The sequence below is a fragment of the Argiope bruennichi genome, chromosome 3 (genome assembly GCF_947563725.1).
Source record: "Argiope bruennichi chromosome 3, qqArgBrue1.1, whole genome shotgun sequence".
NCBI lineage: Eukaryota > Metazoa > Arthropoda > Arachnida > Araneae > Araneidae > Argiope > Argiope bruennichi.
In genome coordinates, this window is record NC_079153.1 from 28,942,577 (window position 1) to 28,965,189 (window position 22,613).

The 22,613-nt window shown below is 28.6% G+C and overlaps 1 protein-coding gene across 3 annotated transcripts in view; it reads left to right on the forward strand.

The window, feature by feature from the left end:
- Positions 1 to 22,613, forward strand: part of LOC129963171 (homeobox protein Meis1-like) — a 133,886-nt gene that overhangs the window by 99,622 nt on the left and 11,651 nt on the right. For all 3 annotated transcript variants that reach the window (XM_056077310.1, XM_056077309.1, XM_056077311.1), the window contains one exon: positions 4,411 to 4,487. In XM_056077310.1, the coding sequence (XP_055933285.1) occupies positions 4,411 to 4,487 (77 nt within the window). The remainder of the gene's footprint in view (positions 1 to 4,410; positions 4,488 to 22,613) is intronic.

Below are 22,613 nucleotides of genomic sequence, written 5' to 3' on the forward strand. Positions count from 1 at the left end.
AAAATACTTTCTGATGTTCACTTATTATTTTTTTTAATATTAAAAAGCAAATATTTTTAATTATATCCCATTTACTTTATCTCTTGTAACTTTTATTTAGCATTTTTCAATCTCTCTCGCACACTTTCGCTCATGTAATATAATATAAATGGAAACTAGAATTTATAGACTACGCCAGAATTCTCGTTTTTAATAAAATTGAAAAATAGCGACTTTTTTTTGCAAAACCTATTGTAATAGAAATGTATATGTAAATTTTTTTATAAATTTATATATATGTAAACATATTTAAATTATAGATGCGAAAAGATAGCACTTTTGGAATTTTAACTTTATTTATTATATTCTGCTCAAATCAATTTTTCTCTTTTTTATAACATTATAATTTAGCATTTTTCAATCTCTTCCCCTCTCTCTCTTTATATAGACTATACTAGAATTCTTTTTTAATAAAGTTGGAAAATAGGAAATTGGTGTAATATTATTTGTGAATTTATATATATGTAAATATATTTTAATAATGGGTGAGCGAAAAGATGGCTCTTTTGAAATTTTAACTTCGATTTATTTCAACCCGAGAAGCAGAATTTGCATAGAGAAAAAGTATCTAGAGAAGTGTCAGTCTACATCGCTACACAAGAGCAAAAGAGACAAATATTGATATCCTCCAATAAATTTGCAATGAGATTTTGATAGGAATTTCTTTTACACGTGTCGACTTAAGAAAGGGAATCTTGGGTGTCTTTGAAAGAATGTTGTAAGCATTAGGAATTTTTATCCCATCACACAAACCTCGTGAAAAGGCTGGAGTCGTCAGTTTTACAGAGCCCGAGTTGAATTAATTAAATAAAAAGTGGAAAATGGATGAGGAAATAAGGGTGCATTTTAGAAGGAAGTTAACACTGGCTAAATTAAGATTAAAATTTGGAAATCAGTTAAGATTTAAAATATATTTTAAAATATCAAAATATCATATGAAGTTAATATGATATAAATTTCATGTTTTCATTGTCAAATTATTTCTTTGAAATATAATTTTTTTTATAAAATTACTTTTCCTAAAATTAGAAAAAAAAATGAGAATATTCTTTGAAAATTTCAGCTCAAATAATTTTTTTTCTCTTCCTTTTATTTATGAAAATAGTTTCACTAGAAATAAAATACGCTTCAATCAAAATGCATGCTCCAAATACAAATCTTTATTATGCAATAAATGATTGCATTATTATTTTTAGTTTAAAAATAAATGCTCCGAATTGTGATTCAGATTTTGAATTCCATCTTCGCTTATTTTTAATATGCTCTCTTTTTTATGGTATACGTATTTTAAACTTGCTCTTCTTGCCAAACTTTAACGACAATAGTAATCGACTTGGGTTGGGACAATAGTAATCGACATAAGTTGGGTGTTAAGCAATTTCAATAGCTGGTTTCCAAGTAGGCAAGACGACAAGGCCTCTAAGAATAACATTAACACTTTTCCAATTGGTCAAATTCCTATATATATCATTACACTTACTTGGTTACTAGAATATTTATAAATCCAGACATTTTTCCAATAATATTTTGTACAAAGTGAATATCAATCAGTCTGGAGTCATAGTAGATAGACTTAACTATCAATTAAATATCGATAATCTGAAAGTTATGACCTAGAATAAAATTAAAATTTGAATTCAATTAAGTATCAAATTGAAGCCAATTGTTTTGCTCCGAAAATCTCTACTAGTTTCTTTTTTGCCAACTCAATATATCAAAAAAGTAATACATTTTGAAATTTTTTTTTTTTTGAAGCATTAAAAATCACTTCAATATTTTATGCAATCGTATTTGATGAAAAATAAACGATATTCAATAAATACATTTTTACCTCTCTCTGATTTCTGTTTCAATCGTTTTTTATGCTGCGTTTTCTTTCTCTCCAATAACAACTCATTCGTTTTACGAATATTCTCTTCAGTTCATTGTGCATACGATCAACTATTTTCTTACAAACAAAAATTTTACAACAAAGCTCAATTTATTTTATTGCTGATCAGAATAAAATATGCCGCCAACATATCGTTGATTTTTTTTAAAAATGGACTCGGGTAAACCATGGCATCTTCTGATATTACACCGGTGATTACAAACCAAAAAAAAAAAATTTATCCAACCATATTTAACAAAAAATAAATTATTTTTAAAAATGACGTTTTTACTTCTCGCTGATTTCTATATTAATCACTTTCTATGCTTCATTTTCTTCTCAACTCTTCTGTTCATTGTGCACACTATCAACTATTTTCTTAAAAACAGAAATTTTAAACAAACTTAATTTATTTTATCGTTAATCAGAATAAAATATGCCGCCAATACATGGTTGGATCTTAAAGAAGAGGCTCTGGTAAACCACGGCATCTAATCTTACACTGGCGATTAAAAAAACCAACGTAATATTACATCAATATTTTGTCGAAAAATAAATGATATTCAATTATGACCTTTTTGCTTTTCGCTGGTTTCTGCTTGAATCACATTTCATGCTTCATTTTCTTTCTTCTGAATAACAAATCCTCCGTTTTACGAATATCCTTTTCTGTTCATTGTGCATACGATCAACTACTTTTTTAGAAACAAATTTTTCAGCAAACTCAATTTATTTTATTGCTGATCAGAATAAAATATGCCGCCAACACATCGTTGGTTTTTAAAAAAAGAGATTTTGGTAAACCATGGTTTGGTTTGATCTTACACCAACGATTAAAAACCAACAACAAAAAAAAAAAAAAAAGAAATGAAATAAAACCCCACATGAATGAATGGGATCATATTCCGAAATACCTCTTTTACTGAAATCTAAGGGCCCCATCCTTCATTTCTGAACGAGGGAACAATGGATACTAGATCGTCTTTTTTCCTTCTCATTCTCTGTTTTTTGGGTTTGATTTTTTTTTTTTTTTTTTTTTTTTTCCTGAAGAGGGGTGGACGAGGGGTATGGGGATGGGGTGAGGCTTGAAAGGTCTTTCATTCCTCCCTGTTGTGAATAAAATTCCAGCAGTGAATGCGGCAGTGTCAGAAGATATAAATGGCAGATTTAAGTCAGCTCGTAATGGATGATTATTGCTATTGTGCTTGACGTTCTGGGGATGGTAAATGAGATTAAATACCTACCCGCTCGGATTTGATGTTATGAAATAAAAATCGTTTGATGGCACGGAACTCGATCGGTATTGATTTTGCTGTAAATTCTTATTTGGCTTCTTTTTTTTATTATTATTATTTTGTTGAAGTAACCCGCAGGTTTTGTTGTCATTGGAGGGGGATCATTCAATTTTTTTAGATGGCGATTTTGATGGATATGATCTGTTTTGGACTTTTTATTAATTATTGACATATTTCATCTGAATCCAATGTAGTGCTCAAATATATTTCTTAATTTAATCGGTTTGTGTTAAAATTTGTACGTTAAAAAGTAATTATTTAGCATTTTATTAATAATTAAAAATCTCAACGTTTTCCCTAATTGAATTACCCTTGAGTTTTTTCCTCCCTTTAAAATAATAGTTAATTCTGTTGTTTTGTCTTTATCTCCTCTACTAATAATAAAGTGTGTGTGTGTGTTTTGAAGGGTATAAAAAATGCATGCACACCGGAGCGTTTTTTTTAAAATTCGCTTTAATTTCTCCGACGGAAATCGCTCTAAATGAGTGAAATTTAATTAGAATCTTGGTTAAAAAGGCAGCTAGCGATTAGATTACCACAATAGTAAATTTTTATTATTTCACTATGACGTCATGGGACTGGACTCTGTTAGAAAGGTTCATATGCGTAATTAGCGTTGCATGTTAAATACATCATTTATGTGACATTATTAAAGTAACATGGTTTTAATATCTATCAAAATTGCTGTTGAGAAAATCGTTAAGTAATTGATATAAAATACAACCAATATTCTTGAAGAACCAGCTAGTTGCCAAAAGTAACTAATAACAAAGGAAAACGAGTCAGCAGTTTGCTAATGCTCCCGCTTGATAGGTTTTCCGGCTCCTGCTTTTACTTATTTGCTTCTTACGTGTTTTTAGAGGATCCAGTGAATCTTTTGATCAAAACAACTGGTTATCATATGTTAAGATTTTATTAAACAGCGATGGGTTTTATAGTAATGTTATTTATTTATTAGTTTCAAATTAACATTTGTTCATTTGTTTGTTTTAGGTTTAAAATTTATTTGCTTATCTCAGTATTAATGAATTTCAAAATGCTGTTAACATTATTTTTATAGTTTTGATATAATCTGATCAAGTAAAATAGTTTCAATTTTAGTTACAAAGTCGTAAATATTTTTTTTAAAAATTCAATAGTGTTGATTTAATTAGCCTTTGTTAAATATTTAGTGCTATATTCTTATTTAAAATTTATATTTTACAGCATCCTTATCCTTCAGAAGATCAAAAGAAACAACTAGCTCAAGATACGGGTCTTACAATCCTTCAAGTCAACAACTGGTAAGAATTTAGTTCCTTTTTCCCTTCAAATGTATTAGGTCATTTATCAATTACCATAACTATGAAATCGTTCATTATGATTAGACTTTTATCATTTTTTAACATATTAATAGCACTTTTCTAATTTTTTAAATAAGAGAAAACATAATCTCGTAAACATATGATAAGCACTTTTCTTATTTTTTAAAGAAGAAAAAGTATAATCTTGTAAACATGTGAAAAGTACTTTAGAAATTTTTTTCTGAAAATGTGAAAGTATAATCTCGTAAGCATATGAATTTTCATCTTATACGTTCAAATCAATTTATTATTCAGTTCAGTTCAGAGAATGTTTTATTTTATACTTCAGATAAAATAAGATAGGTACGTAATACTCAAATTCAGTTTTTAATTTTGACTCTTTAAATTTTTGTTAAATAAATTTTCTTTATTTAATTGCTTTTGATGTTTTCAGTTGTTAGAAATGGTCTAATAAAACAAAAGTAATCTAAAAGATTTAAGTTTAATTTACATGTTATTTTAAAAATTAAAACGAAGAACCTGAAATATGTAACTTATTATCAACATAATAAGATAACTTATATTGTATGATATAAACAATGGATCCAATTCCGTATGTAACAATGCTATCTATTATTGATTTAATCACTCTACGAAATAACACTCTGTCAGATGAATTAGACGTAGTTAATTGATTAAAGGATGACAAAAAGGTGTAGATGATCCAGGTGCCAGGGTGTCGAAATTTAATCCTTATATGGTTCTTTTTGAAGTCATTTAAATCCTTTTGAAAATAAAACTACAAACTGAATTTTATGATGAATTTGAAAAAGTTTTCTTGAATAATACCATGAGATATTAAATAAATTATTAACCCCTTAACTGTTTCATTTTCTTTACTATCTAATAAGATGACACCTTCTATTTTGGGAATATTTTCTTATTTTGATTCAAATAGAAATCCATTGCATACTTGCCTTATCTATGTATTTGAAGTAATTTTAATATTGAATTATAATCATCATGAATGGCTTATTTTTTTGCTTGCAACTATCAAAATTCAATAAATCGATGCACGTATGGCACTCGGGCAAAACAGTTAAGTGGTTAAAATTACTCTGTTGTGCATATAAGATTTTAGTAATGAACGACTTTGTTTTCAATATATATATATATATATATATATATATATATATATATATATATATATATATATATATATATATAATACTCACATTTTTTAAAAAATTGCTTGGTTTCAGTAAAAAGCTTTTTTATTATTATTAAATGCAGTTTATCATTTCCACATTAATTAAAAGTTGAAATTTTGAGAAAGCACTGCAATGAACAGAGCGTTTTAAGGCCTCCATAATAATATGAGTGAATTATATGACTATCAAAATTTGAAGCTTAAAAATATTTTGCTGGAGAAGTTATAAAAAAATAAAGCTACATAAAATTTTTGATTCAAAATTTGAGAAAGCGTTGATGCTTATGAACCGGCTGGTTGCCAAAGGCTGCTAGTATATAAATAAGAGAACGAAAAAAATAATTCCATGCCTCGAGCAAGCTTTTCAAAATTGAGAAAGATTGGGGTGCGAAATTATATGATGCCGCAAACGTCACTTGACTAGAGCTAGCTCCTTGTCGCAAATTTAACTTATTACCATCTCTATTTTTTTAAAATCCTTCCTCATAGATATAAGAAAAGATCTATATTTATTAAAAAGGCACTGGGTAGGGCTCACCCTTGAATGTATGTATTGCATCGCCTGTGAGCCAAAATAAGGTGAAACAAAACTGAATATACCATTCTAATTCACCTGTTAAAAACACATGCCCACTAGTCATTAAATAAAAAAATGCTAATGGGACTTATCAAAAACATCGAATTCTTATCAATTATTTATTGCTTAAATTGCTATCTGTCTTCTTTTTTCCGAATTTAGTGTTTCCATTTGTCAGCTTTTATAGCGGTAAGTGGATTGTTGCGCAAGTTTCTACACATACCATTTATCTAAAGTATTAGCAAAACTCGAAAAAAAAAAAATCTTAATTGCAAAAAGCAATTTGCGAGAAAGATTAAAAGTCGAGTTTTCAAGTAAAATGAAATCGCTTGTGTCGAGAAATGTCGAGTTTTTAGCTGCTGCTTCGACGCCAAGGATAGCGGAGAATTGATGATCGCGGGGGAAAGCCATTCGGTGAAGAAGTAGAGGTTTACAGATTACGTAGGATTAGCCATTAGACTCCTTTCATTTCTTCCTGATCTTCGTTCTCAGAAATATGTCAGCCTATAATTGTAACGAATGTCCGTCATAAATTATGTTGTTAGAGAGCGATGCTTTGCAAGGACAATTCCTCTAACACCATTTACAGCTTTATTTTGATGCTCTTTACTTTGTTTCTCTTGCTTTTGATTCCTATCTTTCAAAAGCACTGCGATTACTTCCGTGTTTGTTGTAAGAACAGCTCGTGAATAAATGAAGAGTTTAAATATATGCTGATCGAATGATGATATATTTCTTTTGATTTTTTTTTTATTGAAATCCTTTTTGAAAAAAATCTTTTTTTTAATATATTCTAATATTTCTTTCTAGTTATCTATGTAATATGTAATGATATCTCTTAATCTAGTTTAAATCCCAATTAATTTCTTAATTTTTATCTCAATTTAGTCCATATTAATTTCATTCTAAAATAGTCTCTTATTTCTTGATCCAATTCTCACTTTTTTTAAATTTAATTAATTCAACATGTGTTCTATAAAACTGCTGAAATCTTCATGCCCTCACACCCTGAGTTAAGAGATAAAAATCTTTAATGCCTGAAATATTCTTTTAATTATACCTAAATTTTCCTATCCTAAATCGATGCACCAAAGAAACCCTACCAAAATCTCATTGTAAAAAACCATTGAAAGGAAAATTTTCAAAAGTTTCTTCTATTCGGCCACGCAAAGCAGAAAATACGTTTACAGACACACACACGCGCGTGCGCACAAGCACGCAGTACAACTGGATCTTCATCCAATCTTTTAAAATTGATTGATTGATTGTTTCGAATATTATTTCTATTTTCTAGAGGCTTAAAACGTTACCGAGCATGGATCTGTAAATTGCAATTTTGTACTTGCGCGACACTCCTCAAGTATTAGCAAGTAGAAAAGGAAATCGTTGGAAATATTAAAGCAATGTAAGGCGAATAATTTTTAGGTATCGATAAAGCAGAAGGAAAACACACACACACAATTAGATTATTTGCACCAGTTGATAGTCGATGCAATCAACAATGAATAAGACAAACCATTTTTAATTAAAGAGCAATTGTTTAAAAAAGAATTATATAAAAGAGGCACAGGAATTGCGTAATTTTATATTAGATATTTATTTTAAATGAAAGTACATAATGCAGAAAGGAATGAACGTCAAGCTCACAAAAATAAAAGCAGTTAGTTGTGAACTTTAAAAATGCTAAAGTACATTAGGAATTTAATGAATGTATAGAAACAATCTAAAATCATTAAGCTGAGCATGTGCAATCTGAAAAATATTAAAAACACGTTAGGCATTTATAAGTTGAATATAATAGAATAATTTTTTAAAAACAACTTTGATTACATTCAGATTCTGAATTCTCAATCTTCAAAAGACTAAATAACACTTCAAGAATTTAAAGATTGTAAACATTTAATTTTAAAAAAGCACATAAAGATTAAGATTTTTTGGAAAATTTGTTGAATATTTTATAAAATTTATATAATGAGAATTTGTCCTCATAAATTTGATAAACATATTCTCAAATAAGTCAAAAGCTTGTAACTTCCTGGCTAATACAGCAATATATATATAGCTTAGTATATAGCATATATAGTATAGCAAAATATTATGGTAATCAATCTTATTATTGATACCTTTATAAAAAAAAACAAAATACCTGAAAAAATCAAGCTGGGATTTTGAATGCATTACATAGATAAATGGAGGATATTAATAAAATAAAAATTTTGAGTAAAAATAAAATGAATAAAAATATGAAATATGAATGAATATGTATAAAACAGAAATATGAATAAAATGAAATGAATAAAAATATGAAATATGAATGAATATATATAAAACAGAAATATGAATAAAATGGAATGAAATTTGAATAAAAATAATCATTTTTGTAAAATAGGTATCTATAAATTTGATTTGTACTTGCTTTAGAATTTAGGTTTTATTTTTATCGTTAGGATTCCAAATGAGATTGTAGTATTCAGGGTTAGATCAGATAAAATTGAATTGCAGTGTCTTCAAAGCCAGCTCATTTGAAAATTCTTCAATTTTCCTCTTGAGAAACTTAATTTTTAGAGATTTTATAGATTGTGACATTAATAAGTTTTGAAAAATTATTTATTCCTAAAATCTTTATTCCTAAAACTATACCAAGATCTGAAATTGCTTCTGAGCGAAATTGAACAAGATTATGATTTAATGAGAACAAAAACCAAAGATTGAAATCTTCGAATACGACTAAATATACTGCCTTTCTAAAAATAGTTTAGAAATATATTGACAATGCACCACTGAAAAAATCCATCAGGATCATTTTGCATAAGAGCATCATCTTTATGATATCGTATAAACTTATAAAATTTACATTCGTCAGAAAAAAAATTTAAAGAGAAAATGCCGCAAAGGTCTTTAATAGAAAACAGCAGCAGTCTAAGAGTAGAGACTTACAAAACCTCAAAGTTTTTGTAAACTTATGAAAAATTGCCATTATTGAAATGAATATACAATTTTCGATAATTTGAATAAGAATAAAGACTATCTGTAAAGTTAATAAGGAAACCAATATTGTTACTTTTTTTTAAAAAAAGAATACCAGAATTAAAAGTTATTTTATAGTAGTTGAATATTTTGAAAGGAATCCACGTTGAGCTGATGAAATTAGATTTTTTTAAACCTGGTGCGAACATTTTTTATGTGTAAGTGTTTAAGTTTAAAAATTATTTCAAGTATTTTAAACAAAGAATTTAAAATTGCAATTGGATCTACGATTTTTGCAATCAATTTTATTACCCCTTTTTATGAACAAGAATGATTTTGAATTGTTAAAGGATTCAGAGACGATAGCTATAACGTTGACATTTTCGTAAATTAAATTATTTAAAATATTTTATTTCGCAAAGGATGTTTTAAAAATATTTTTATTTATATATTTCATTTAATTTTATTTATATTTTTGGATTCAAAAATTTATATTCGGTAATCTGTCGATGTGTAGTGTAAATTTAAATATTGTTTTAACAGCAGATCTTAAATTCATTGTCCATGTTCGGAAGCCAAGTTTTTAATATTAATTTTTGGGGTATTAATTTTCTTCTTAATAACTTTTTTTCTTTGAGAACCAAAAGGGAATTTTTTATTAATAGTTTTTGTAAGTATAATTTAGGTAGAAATACATGACTTAAACAATTGCAAAAGTTAGAAACCGCAATATTATTGACTTTAAAACTTTATTAAAAATTCCAGTCAACCACACGAATATCGTTTCATATATATGACATATTTATAAATATTTGCATTGTATTTATCACAATGATTAAACGCAAAAAGAATATCATCATCTGGTATTGTATTATAATCCGAATTAGAAACAAAACAAGGTCAATCATTATTTCCAGTAAATATGACCCTTTTTAAATTAATTTATTTGTATCAAATATCAATTTATCAAACTGCAATAAGTCTTTTCATTTAATATTTGCTTTTATTTACCTATTTAACTACAACTAATTTATTACAACTTATTTTTGTTTAAATTTGTATATTTAAGAATTTGAAATATGTTTTACCCATTTTTATTTTCTGCTATAACTAGTATACAAAGAGAGATTGTAATCGTCAAATAAATAAATGAAATTCTAGATTTCCACGAGTCTTGAATTCAGAACTCCCATGGTTTGAAAAACAAATTTTTTAACCATGTCTGTTTATGAATTCGATAACTTAAAAACGCTTTGAGCTAAACATGAAATTCTATATATGACCCTTAAAACCAAGTTTCTAACACATTTTGAACGAAATCCATTCATTGGAAATCTATATGAGTAAATATGAACACGGCAAGTACAAAACGTAAAAACTGTGCACAGATTTAGCTTTTAAAATGTAGATACGGTGTTCATATCAAACTTTGAGCCATGTGTACGTCTGCGTAAATGAAAACGTGATAGCTCAAAAATGGAGGGTTCGTAAATGAAATTAACTTTGTGGTCAATTACTAAAATTGTAATTCTCTGTTCAAAATTTAATTTCAAATGGTCGGTAGAAAGACATTATAAATTCATGTTCGATTTCCTTTATATACTACAAAGCAAAAATTTCTCATGTACGAGACTCTGATAATAACAGTTTGAGCATTAGTGACTTTCACAGTAGAAAGACATTATAAATTCATGTTCGATTTCCTTTATATACTACAAAGCAAAAATTTCTCATGTACGAGACTCTGATAATAACAATTTGAGCACTAACGACTTTCACAGTCTTGATCAAAGTACACAATTTTATGGATTATAAGAGATTGACTCCCTTTTTTAGACGGAATACTTCTAGAAAGTATCGGGGGGGGGGCTTTCCTGTTGATGCTCATGGAAGTGCGATTCTGACATGTGTAATGTATTGGTAAGGTAATTTTTTTTTTCTGCAAAGATTACAGTGAGAACGTTTTAATCTATAATTCTACAATAGCTATTAATTCATCTATTAGCTTTTATCGATAAAATATTAAAACTATGGTAAAGGGATATGTCATTAAATGTGACATTAATTACACTAACATTATCCTTGATTTCATTATTTTAAAAAGTGTACCATCTGTATTAATGATCTTCGTGCTAATTAAGATTGATAAATGTCCTAATGCTGTAATCGATACATAAAATACTAAATGAATATCAGTCGGAATAAAATAAAATAATATATTCATTAAATTTTTATTCATATATTTGATTCATTAATAAAATTTCATACCTTGAAATATATTCTCTATTATTTTGAAAGAAAATTATTTTAGTTGTCTTTCTACCTTAAAATATATTACATGTAACTTTCAGCTAATGGTAAACGTTCTTAAAAGCTTACTTTTTAAAGATATGAGGTGAAATACATGTAATACATTAAAAGTAAGGATATTTTGGAATAGGCAAGAATCCGAATTGGTTTTAAAAGTATTTGAATTTATTGTCGAAATAGATATGAAGTAATTTCCGAGTTTGGAAGTCCAATCTCCAAACTTTTAAGATTTTGTCCACTTTTTGGCAATGAGTAAAGAAGCAAGCGCAAATGTGCATGGATACTCTTATAACGACGAAAAAAGAAAAATGAGCAAAACCTAATGATTTCATAAATTCGAAACGGGAATTTTTCCATTTACCGGTTGTATTAGGCGAGAAATTGTTGCTCTTAACGTTTTAAAAAGTTATGCACGGTTAACAGGCTAAGTAATTGAAATGAGAAAATTGTAATAAGAGAGAGAATTTTAAATAACCTTAGTTGGAATTTGTACGACGTAGTAAAAAAAAGTTATATAAATATATCCTTTCCCTAATAATCTGTTCGGTGTTTGAATTAAATCAATAATGACTTCCCGTATATATATATTTTCACTGCTTTTCATAAAATTGGGAATCTTTCCATTTTTATTCCGTGTCTATTGTCAACTAGATGTATGTTTATTCTCATATAACGATATGGTTGAAAAATATTGTATTGAATATAACATGCAAACTGCTTGATTAGAGATTTATAGGAGAAAATAAATATAAGATTACTTCAATTTTTGGGTTGTTCTTTTAAAATTAAAAAATTTCCTCATATATATAATGTTTTCTATGTATTTTAATCAACGACATCTATTGGTAATCATGCGAAGTATCTATATAAACGACAATGGTTTTGAATTTTACTAATTTATTATCCCTTTATTGTTATCATTTTGAAAGTTTGCCCTTTAATATTATTGAATTATTCCCTGTATAAAGACCAATCATGGAACTTTCCAAATTGCATAAATTGCTCCATTGCTGCTTTTTTGTTTGATCTGAAGAAATCTGCTGCCGAAGCCTATCAGACAATTTTAGAAACTCATGGTAGTTCTGCTCCGTCATATCCGAATTGTCGGTTTTGGTTTCAACGATTTAAGAGTAGAGATTTCGATGTCAATAACAAAGAACGTCCTAGAGAACCAAAAAAATTCGAAGGTAATCAATTGCAAGTCTTATTGGATTATTATTATTATATGATGGAAAATATTTTGATTGATATAACTGTACCGATTTTTCTCAATAAATGTCTTTTTAAAGTAAAAAATAATGAGCAAAATACATGCAAGCACCTAATAAATACATAAACATTTTACGGTAAATACAATATTCTGATTATGCACACCTGATTTATTATACATAGTCACCAAGTTGGGAATTTTATAGATTAACCTGTAAATTTTATAAATATTCAATAATTTATCGCATTTACGGAGTTGAGTGTTGATTATGAACAATCACTTGTAAATATATATAATCATCGGATTAATTGCATTTACCGTAATATTTTTATGGATAAAATGTTTGTTTATGTTGTGTATATTAGATGAAAGATTTGTTCTTCTAAAAAGACCTCACTATTTTCAAGGCTTTAATAATTCGCTAAAAAATGCTCGTCTCCTACTATTTATTTCACTAGAAATTTCAACTTCCTCAAGCGCCGAGAAATTCCAAAGAAATTTTTATAACAACTAAAGTATAAAAAGGGATTGCAAATATTTATCACACTCCATTCTAAACTACAAATCGAATTCGCTAATAAACACTTTAAGCAGCCCCAATGGTCAGAATATTTCTTTCCTTGACCATTTTCCGTTATATTTATTTCTAGCGATTGGTATAGCATTCCACATCATTAGCTGTGTATGTGTTGCGGATCCCCTAATGAACCACGGGTGGCGGAGCAATTGAGTTATTTGACGTTTATTTCTCCAAGTGCGTTTTTTTTCGCGAAATTCGCCGGGTTACGTGAGCCGAAAGAGGTGGGATCATTTACTGCCAATCACTCGTAGCGAGGAGTTGCTCTTGCGCCTCAGCATCGTCGCAGTTACCTTCCGAAGGCGGGATAACCGGTAGGAATGAGCGAAAGGGTTTACACCGAGGAAAGGAGCCAGATTTGGCTTGTTTTCTCGGTTTTGGCGAAGAAAGTAAATTCGGTACTGATTTTGCATCTTACTGCATGGAAAAAAAAGTCGTGTAGTACAGCTTCATTCATTTACAGCTTCCAAATACATACTGGTTTCTGTTTGACTTAATGTTCAAAATTAACATTATTTAATATTTAATGTCTATTTAGTATTGTAGACGGAAGCCAAAAGTGTAGAGGCACCCAGTCTTGAATATTTTTGCATTTTAGAGCCATATATGGAACAAGAGTGAAAAAAATACGACTTGATCATCATTTACTATTGTTATGCCATAAAATAACGTTTTTCAAAAAATAATTCGAACTCGCTAATGTTTTTTCAATATTTCGCGATCCTTCAAATCTTAAAAAAGGATTTTGAATTGCTTGTTAAAATTCAAGTATCAATAACACTGTGTTTCTTACAATGTCTTCAATTTAATTTAATATTTTGGAATTTGTGCATCGTAAAAAAAACTCATACTAAACCGTTAGTTAATATTTGTTCTTAACATTATCGCCTCGTGTTTCTGTGATGTAATTATATCTCGTAATAGATTTGTGTAATTTCTGCCATTTATTGTAACGAAATTTGTCTTCAGTAATTTTGACTGAATTTATTTGTATAGAAACAAATATTGTATTCACAAAATTTAATTAAAAATATTGTATCATTTTGCAGTTTTATATGAATTTTATAATTTTGTTTTTATATGCTCTAAATTTTTGCTTAATTTCATTTTCGAAAACTAGTTTTCAGAGACACAAGTTGATTATTATAAAATATCTGAAATAATAAAAAAAATTTTTAACAGAAATACTCAACTGAGTCAAAATTATTCATGTATTATTTATTCCATTTATTGAAATTTTTTTGTAACCTACCCCTAAAGAACTTAATTAAGTTAAAATAATTTGAATTGGATTCATTGCTAAACTTCAAAGAATTCATTAATTTGAAAATTTTCTTCACGAGGAGTTGGTGATATTTCTTAAAATGATTTTAAAACCTCTTACTAATTAATGAATAAGACATAGTATTAAATTATAATTATTTAAATTATTTAAATAAAAAATAAAATTTACAATTGATTTGTGGGCTATAAAAATTCAACTTACTCGATAGATTTTTTTCATAATTTAGCGATACGTATATTATGGAACATAAATGTAGTTTTATCTAACTTGTCGGGATGGTTAATTAAATAGTTAATTTTTTTATTAATTAAAAATTGTTTCCATGTATAGAATAGATTTTATCCAAAAAATTTAAAATTAGGAATTCATGGTTTAACATTTCAAATTAGGAATTGCAGCACTAAAAGTGCTATAACTCCTAGTTAATGAAAGTATTTATACTTGAAATGATTTTATTCAATTACTCTATTTGTTGCCATTAGTAATGTATAATCAAATTTTGTATTAATTGATAATTGAATTATTGATAGTTCATGAAAAATATTAGCTTTCGACAATTCTTAAAAATCGCCTGATGCTAATGATATTTTCATTCTAATTAAAAATGAAGTTGAAAACAATAAAAAAGAATTTTATGCCTTCTAATAGTTTATATACATAAGCATTTAAAAGTGTGCAGGGAATTAATCGCACCTTGAACATTCGAACTAATTATTTCCTTGAATAAAAATTAAGGGGAAAAAAATCTCTTTTTGAAAGAATTGTTAATTTCTTCTGCAATATGTTTTAATGTAATATTGACATCATAGTGGCTTGATAGTGAAATTTTGAAGTTGGAATATTATGTGTTCGGGATCTTATTCATCTCCAAACATTGTATATGTAATCCTAGTGTGAAATAAATTTGTCGCTGACTAGAATGTCTGCATTGGTTTTGTGTCGAAATTGGAGAAATAGTAGACAATACCAGTGCAGAGCATATCAAGAGATTTAATTTAATATGTATCAAAATATGTCGTACTTAACATGTATCTAAGAACTCAACAATTTTTATTACTTTGTGGCAGTAAATTTATATTATTTCATATACATTCATTGTATTTATATGCACTACAGATGGAATTTTAATTAAATCTAAAAATTATACTACTACTCTCTCTGAATATCTATGAGGGTTCACTTATTTTGCATGCAGTATACTTCTCTAGATGGTTGCACACGAACTCGCTACTTTCTTGATATAAAGTGCTATTTTCTCCTTGGGTTCTATTTAAGGATGTATTAATTTCTCAGTACGAGTTCGCTCCTTTACTTGGAGGTCACTTGAAGACTTGCTAATTTCTCAATATAATACAAAGTGTACCTTTTTCTTTATGGCCTACTACAGAAATGTTTCAAGAAACTATTGTTCTCTTAAAAAAGTAATATACATCTTGCCCAAAAAGAATTGAAAGACATTTAACTGTCCCACCTCTACTATCTTGTCTAGTCTAGTCTAGTCTAGTCTAGATATCAATAAATGAGCCTTCTTTGAATTTTTAGTGGTGATCATAACAAAATGTCGGTTAAGGTATCGTTCTGATGGTCTAATTACACAGTTCTAAGTTAGGAATTACGAACCAAAATTGTATATTTAACCTACAAATCAATAATTAAATGTAGTAAAAGATTAAAAAAAAAAGGAATTATATGCATATTTTTAAATATGAAAGTTATATTAAATATCCAAAAAAGATTTTTTGCTACCTTTTAGATATCTAAAAATATATTACGGTTAATCTTAATTTTTCTTGTCATGTCTGGATTTAACACTCTAAGAGGCCCACATTTCCCCTTCCCAACTTCCAAAACGTTTTATTGATTTGAATTTCAAACTACGCGAGCAGTCTTTGGTAATAAATCTGACAGATAAAAACTATTTAATTTCAAGTTATTTTCAAGAAAACTGGGGAAAAATTCTAATCAAGAAATATCTGTGAAAACAAATTAAATACTAATCAATTATTTTTATATTAGATTTATAAAAAAATAAGGAAAAACTTGCAAATAATAATTAATTAGGAAAACTGATAGATTAATGTTTCAAACTCCTAATGATATGCCTTTTTACTCGAACAAATTCATATCTACAACTTTTATAAATTAAATTTCTCCAAAAATACCACAAAAATTTGCACTATCAGGTCTCTAGACAATTGACTATTTTTCCTATTTATTAACTTAGCCATGCTTTTAGACAATAAAGCTTTTTTTTTTTTTTTAAATTATTAGCGTTTCAGCAGACGACGCATAACTAGAAAATACTCGCCACAATTAAGTAAAAATAGGAGCGATACTTTTCACTTGCGATTCTTCGCCAACTGCGGCAACCTTTCTCAACACGCGTCTCCTAATCCGGCAGACTCGCGAGTCGAGGCTTTTCGTGTGACAGCGACCATCAATCGCGATTTGCGTGGGGCTTAAGTCTCGAGGGAGAGCCCCGGCGTACAAAATCAATGGCGAGGCCCCTGCAATTACAGATTACGGGCATCGGCTGCAAATTATGAAAAATAACCCTCTGCCCCCTCTTTTTCCCGAGCGGGCCGTTAACTTAGCTTAACGTTGCTGTGGGTCGCGCATTAACTTAAGTGATTTCTAGCGTTGCCCTGGTTACAGTCGCCCCTCGCAGTGACAGGTAATTCGTCCTCCTAGGGCGCTCTTTTTTCTCCTCTTTATCCGGTACTGGTGTTTCTTTTCCAAAAACCCGGAGCTTAGAAAAAGGGTGTGTGTTGTGTTCTGATGCGAAAATAATGCTTTCTGCTTTTCTCCAAGTGGTCTGGTTTCCTTTTAAATTTTTTAGATATGTACTGATATACCTGTTTGGAAACTGGTCATAATGGAACAGATATAGAGAAACAGAATCCTAGAATTTGGGTGCATACATCAGGTATTTTTTATGTCTTGCCAAAAGTGTTGGACTGCAGTGATCTGTGGTTCGGTTCTTAGCTCCGAAACTGGAGAGTTCCAAGTTCAATACTCAATATCACCTATGATCCGTTGCATACTATATGTGGAATGGCACATATTAAATCTGGGCATTACAAACGTGCTTCCACTGCTATGACGTGGAATTTTGGAAGAAGAGACGTTGATTCTTGAATCATTTTAACCATTTACCAATGCTTCAGAATTATGAAGTTAGTCCTCACAAATAAACGAAACCATATTATATCAAATAGGAAGTTAATATAACTAGATTGATAAAACAGTTTCTTGGATCAAAGGTTCAGGTCTGTCAATTACATTCGATAAAGTTTATTTTCGTATGGAATAGAGTGCAAAAGAATGATTTCATTTGTGAAACTGATTCGCCATCCTTTCTAGATTTCGATAAACTGCTTTTGAAAATTTTTGTATTAAAGTGGAAATGATTAATCTGCAATTACTACTAGTTTTTTTACTGAAAAGAAGCATTTTTTTTTAAAATATGAATACTGAAAACAGAGTCTCTGAATATTTAAACCTTATGGGCACTAAAGAATATCTTTCTTAATTTATGTAATATCTCAAGAAACTTTCAACAAAATTTTCTCAGATTCATCATGAACAGATCGGTTTATTAGCAATGTTTAGTTTTAAATGCATCAAACACTAAGAAAATAAACAGAGTCTGTTTGAAATAATCTGTCGAAAACATGTTAAGCCTTCAAAACCAAGTCCGTATCCGTTGAAAATAGTTGTCAACAATCAGAACACAATGCGCAATGCATGAATTTTCAACGCCAATTATGGTAAAGCAAATGGGTGAATTTTTCTACGCCAGTCGGGGTAACGCTATACAGATTAGAAATTTGTAATTTCCTTTATTCTGTTTTATTTTAATTCAAAAGTATTTCAGAATGAATATGAAAGATGCATCAAACATTAAGAATCTAAATGCATCAAACATTAAGAAAATAAACAGAATCGTTTCAAATAATCGGCCGAAAATTTCTTAAATCTAACCTCTTTAGCGTGGGGAAAAAAACTGAAGCCTTACTCATTTGGCTGTTTGGAAATGAAAAGATTTTTTGGCGGGAAAGTTTGTTTTTAATTATTAACTAAAATTCTAAATAAAAAGTAAAAAAAAAAAAAAAAGGATTTCAGGTGTACATCCTTACCTCCAAGGTATGCATGTGCCGAATTTGATAGCTGTAGGTCGAACGGAGAGAGAGAGTAGTCTGTAGAGCGCCAACACACACACACACACATTGAGTTTTATTATAAGTATAGATATAGATTAGGCATAAAAACTGCACACAGGAAAAATGACGGTATTTTAAGTTTCTAAGTTAATAAATAAGAAAGACTAAAAATAAGTGAAAAGTTTTATCTACTGACTTAGAGGTTTCAAAAACGCTTAAAATTTTTTTCCTGTATTTAAAATTTTTATTAAAATAAAATTAACTATAGTTTTTGCAAGCACTTTTTTATTAATGTATTAAAAAATAATTCTTAACTTTTTTAACTTGTTAGTCATTATTATAAATATAACGAAATCTTGAAGCTAATTTTTTCTCAAATTTACCTCACGTCTAAATCAATTGTAGAAGTAAAAATTAATCAAACTAATAGATAACAATAAATCTGCAAAAATGGCTAAATTGTATTGGAGGACAAACAAGTATATGGAATTAAAATGTCATATATTTAACAATTAATTTTAATGGAACTACATTTAACATTTAGAGTGAATAATTGGAACTCTGTATTTCAGTTTTATTAGCCTAATTGTAAAATTACTTTAGGGTGCTGAGAAAATTCGAAAGTATTCTATTCGAATCGTGCTAGCACCAATGGATATATGGAATATAGCACACCATTATATGTATATGCTATATTCCAATGCTGGAATATAGCACACCAATATTTTAGAAACAAGAAGAAGTATTTTTGATCCTTGAAAAGCAATTATCCTTCTTGTATTACTGCTGAATTATTTTGATTATGCAGTAATACCATAATTTGATAATGCAAGAGTGTTTGTACAAGAGTTTAAAGTGTTTGTACCGAAGTTTTGTTAAATGTCCTGGTTTGCCCTGAGTTTTTGTTTATAAATAATTATGGTATTTTTTAGGAAAACACCAAATAGAATAAATTTTTAAAAGAAAGTTTTTTTTTTTTTTCATTTTTAAATTGCTGAATTCATTTACTCTAATCCATTGGAGAATGAAAGTGAAATTTGTTTTTCGAAAAGGATGAAGAATTTGATTAATTGAAATAATCTGGATTAATTTTTTGCGCCGTTTTAGAAAATGTTTTTAATTTGTTTTGAATTTTAACTTAGTGCCTCAGACAATCCCATAATTTATTTAACAGCAAATAGTTCATATGAAAAAAGGAACTACAAGATTTAACTTTTGAAAAAATAGCTTTTGAAAAACCTCCCTTTTTACAAAGCTCGCCTCAATATGAGCAATGTGGATGGGTTATTTGGAAATAATAATAAAATTCATAACAAAAGTCTCAAAATGTCTCATATAATTATCTCGTTATTTTTATTTATATCAACCTGCTTTTTTTAAAAAAAATTTAAATTATTTTATTATTTTTAAATTTTTATTTATTAAATAAGGTTTTTTTTACATCTCACTCACCGAGCCAACTTTTTTGCTGTCCATTCTGAAAATAATAATCTGATAACTATATTAAGCAGTGCCATCCAGAAATTTAAGATTTAAAAAGTGAAAATGATATGATTAAAGTTTAAGCTTTTTATTTAATTTTTCTCTACATCCTATTAACCATAAATTCCTTGACACAGCTTTCTCTGCCAGAAACGCAGCTGCCTTTTCACGCTTGGCTCCAGGAATTGTTGTTCTTCAATTGAGCGACGTTCCCTGACACGCGTACAAAAGCTTCTACACCGAACTCCTCTTAGCTCTTTAGTCCAGTCCATTAGTCTTAATATAAATTTTTCTTTCTTTGGGAAAACGAACTTTCGGAGCCTTGCATTCAATTTATTATGTAATTTTTCCCCCATGCCGAGCAGACCTGACGGAATAAATGAAGACTAATTGTCGAGGGAAACAGCCAAGGAGAGCCCCACTCTATCGAATTGTGCCCCTCGCTGTCTGGATGCAGAGGTCATTGCTTGAAATGGGAACCTTTGTTGTTTCAAAAGGCATCAAACAAAATTAGTTTTAAAATAGCCTTTTTGATGAGAATTAATGTGCCATGCTTAGGAGGGTTAATTCATTGAAAAAATATTTTGCCTAAAAAAATGAAAGTTGTTAATTAAAAGATTATCTTCGTTATTGTATTGCATGCATAGTCAACATCAAGATTTTTAATAAATTCTTCTTTAAACTTATTTGAATGTAAGTATGGAAAAACGCGATGACATAGATGAATGAAGGTTGACGAATGATCTATATGTTACGCTCAATGGAAATCATCTTTTATTGTTAATAATAATTGCGGTTAATATTAATAATAATTGGTCAGTGCTGTAAATCAATTAATAACATTGACAGATTATTATTCATAACAGATTAATTAGATTAATCGTAATATATATCAAAATTATATATCTGTATCAAATTTTGAACTAAATCTGACAAAGATTTCACATATAAGGTCACTTCACTTCTTGTGTATAAGGTCATGATAACCCAAAATTGCCATAACATAGGCAATTGAAATTTGGGCTTTTTTTTTACTATTATTATCATGGTATCTTTAATAATTTATTAATTCTTAGATTTTTTTTATTTATATTTTCCAGTAATGCATTTAATTCGAGCAAACTATTTACTTTTATTTATTGAAACACTTTTTTTCCCCTTCAAATTTTATTATGTTTTCGTTGATTTTATTATATTGGTATTTTAATTTCATATATTACAAAATTTTGGAATTAACTGAAAATAATAGGATTAAGCAAATTTACTAGCGAATGAAAATGGCCCAATGAAATCTATTGCTTAAACGTAACAGTTTGTCATATATCAAATAATAATTCGTTATCGCATTTATTTGCCAATTTTAAAATTTCATTATAGTTCGAAAAATCCATGATTGAATTATACCCATCGAATTGACATAATGGGATATAATTATCGTAATATAAAGCACATCATAAACAAACTATATGTCAGCGTTCGTAAAGGCGTTGGTAATGGTTTTTGCAATTCGTTCTACTTAGATGGCAGTAGTAGTACGCATACTATACTGTTCATTCGCGGATTCTGAAACTGGCCGCACTTTTGCGCATGCGTCAGGGGATATTTATTTCGTCCAAAAAGAGGTGATAGGAAAGATGAAAGGAGAAGATGTTTACATTTAATGATAAAGTGAAGTCGAATAATTCGCGAATTAGGAGGTGTAATAGTGGCTCATCTTTCTACGTATCACCCCTTAGCGAAGTACAAGAATCAAAAAGTGTTAGTTTCGGGATTCAGAAACGAAAGTATTTAATTGTAGGTATGGAGGAATAAACAACATACTTGGATTTGGGAAACTTGGGGAAAGGCACTTAAAAAAATAAAGAGCTAAGTCGTCAGTATTACCGCAATGAATCTTGCATTTTCTAAGAGTAAACCTTTTCTAAATACTCTGAGGGAATATTTTTAGAGCGAATCAGGATTTGAACCTTTAATCGCTTTACCTTGGTTTCCTCAAATGTTGTATGTATTACATAGTAATTACAACGTAAAAATACTGTACATAGAGAAATTGAAAGAAAGAATTAAAATGGCAAAGAAGTTTGAGATAAAAGATGTATGCTTAACGGATCCTGTTTTGTAGAATACATTGTGCTTTACGAAAAAGAAAAGTTAACCTGTTTTTTCTCACTCGATTATATCAACACTGAAGAATGTAATTAATATTTTTATAGTTATATCAGTTTAATAACTCAGTGATTATTTGGTAATTATAGAATGTCGTTGCATGGGTTCATATTTACTTAACTTTAGAATTATAATTTCATTTTCAATTCAGAAAATTAGTCATCCAAAATTAGATATTA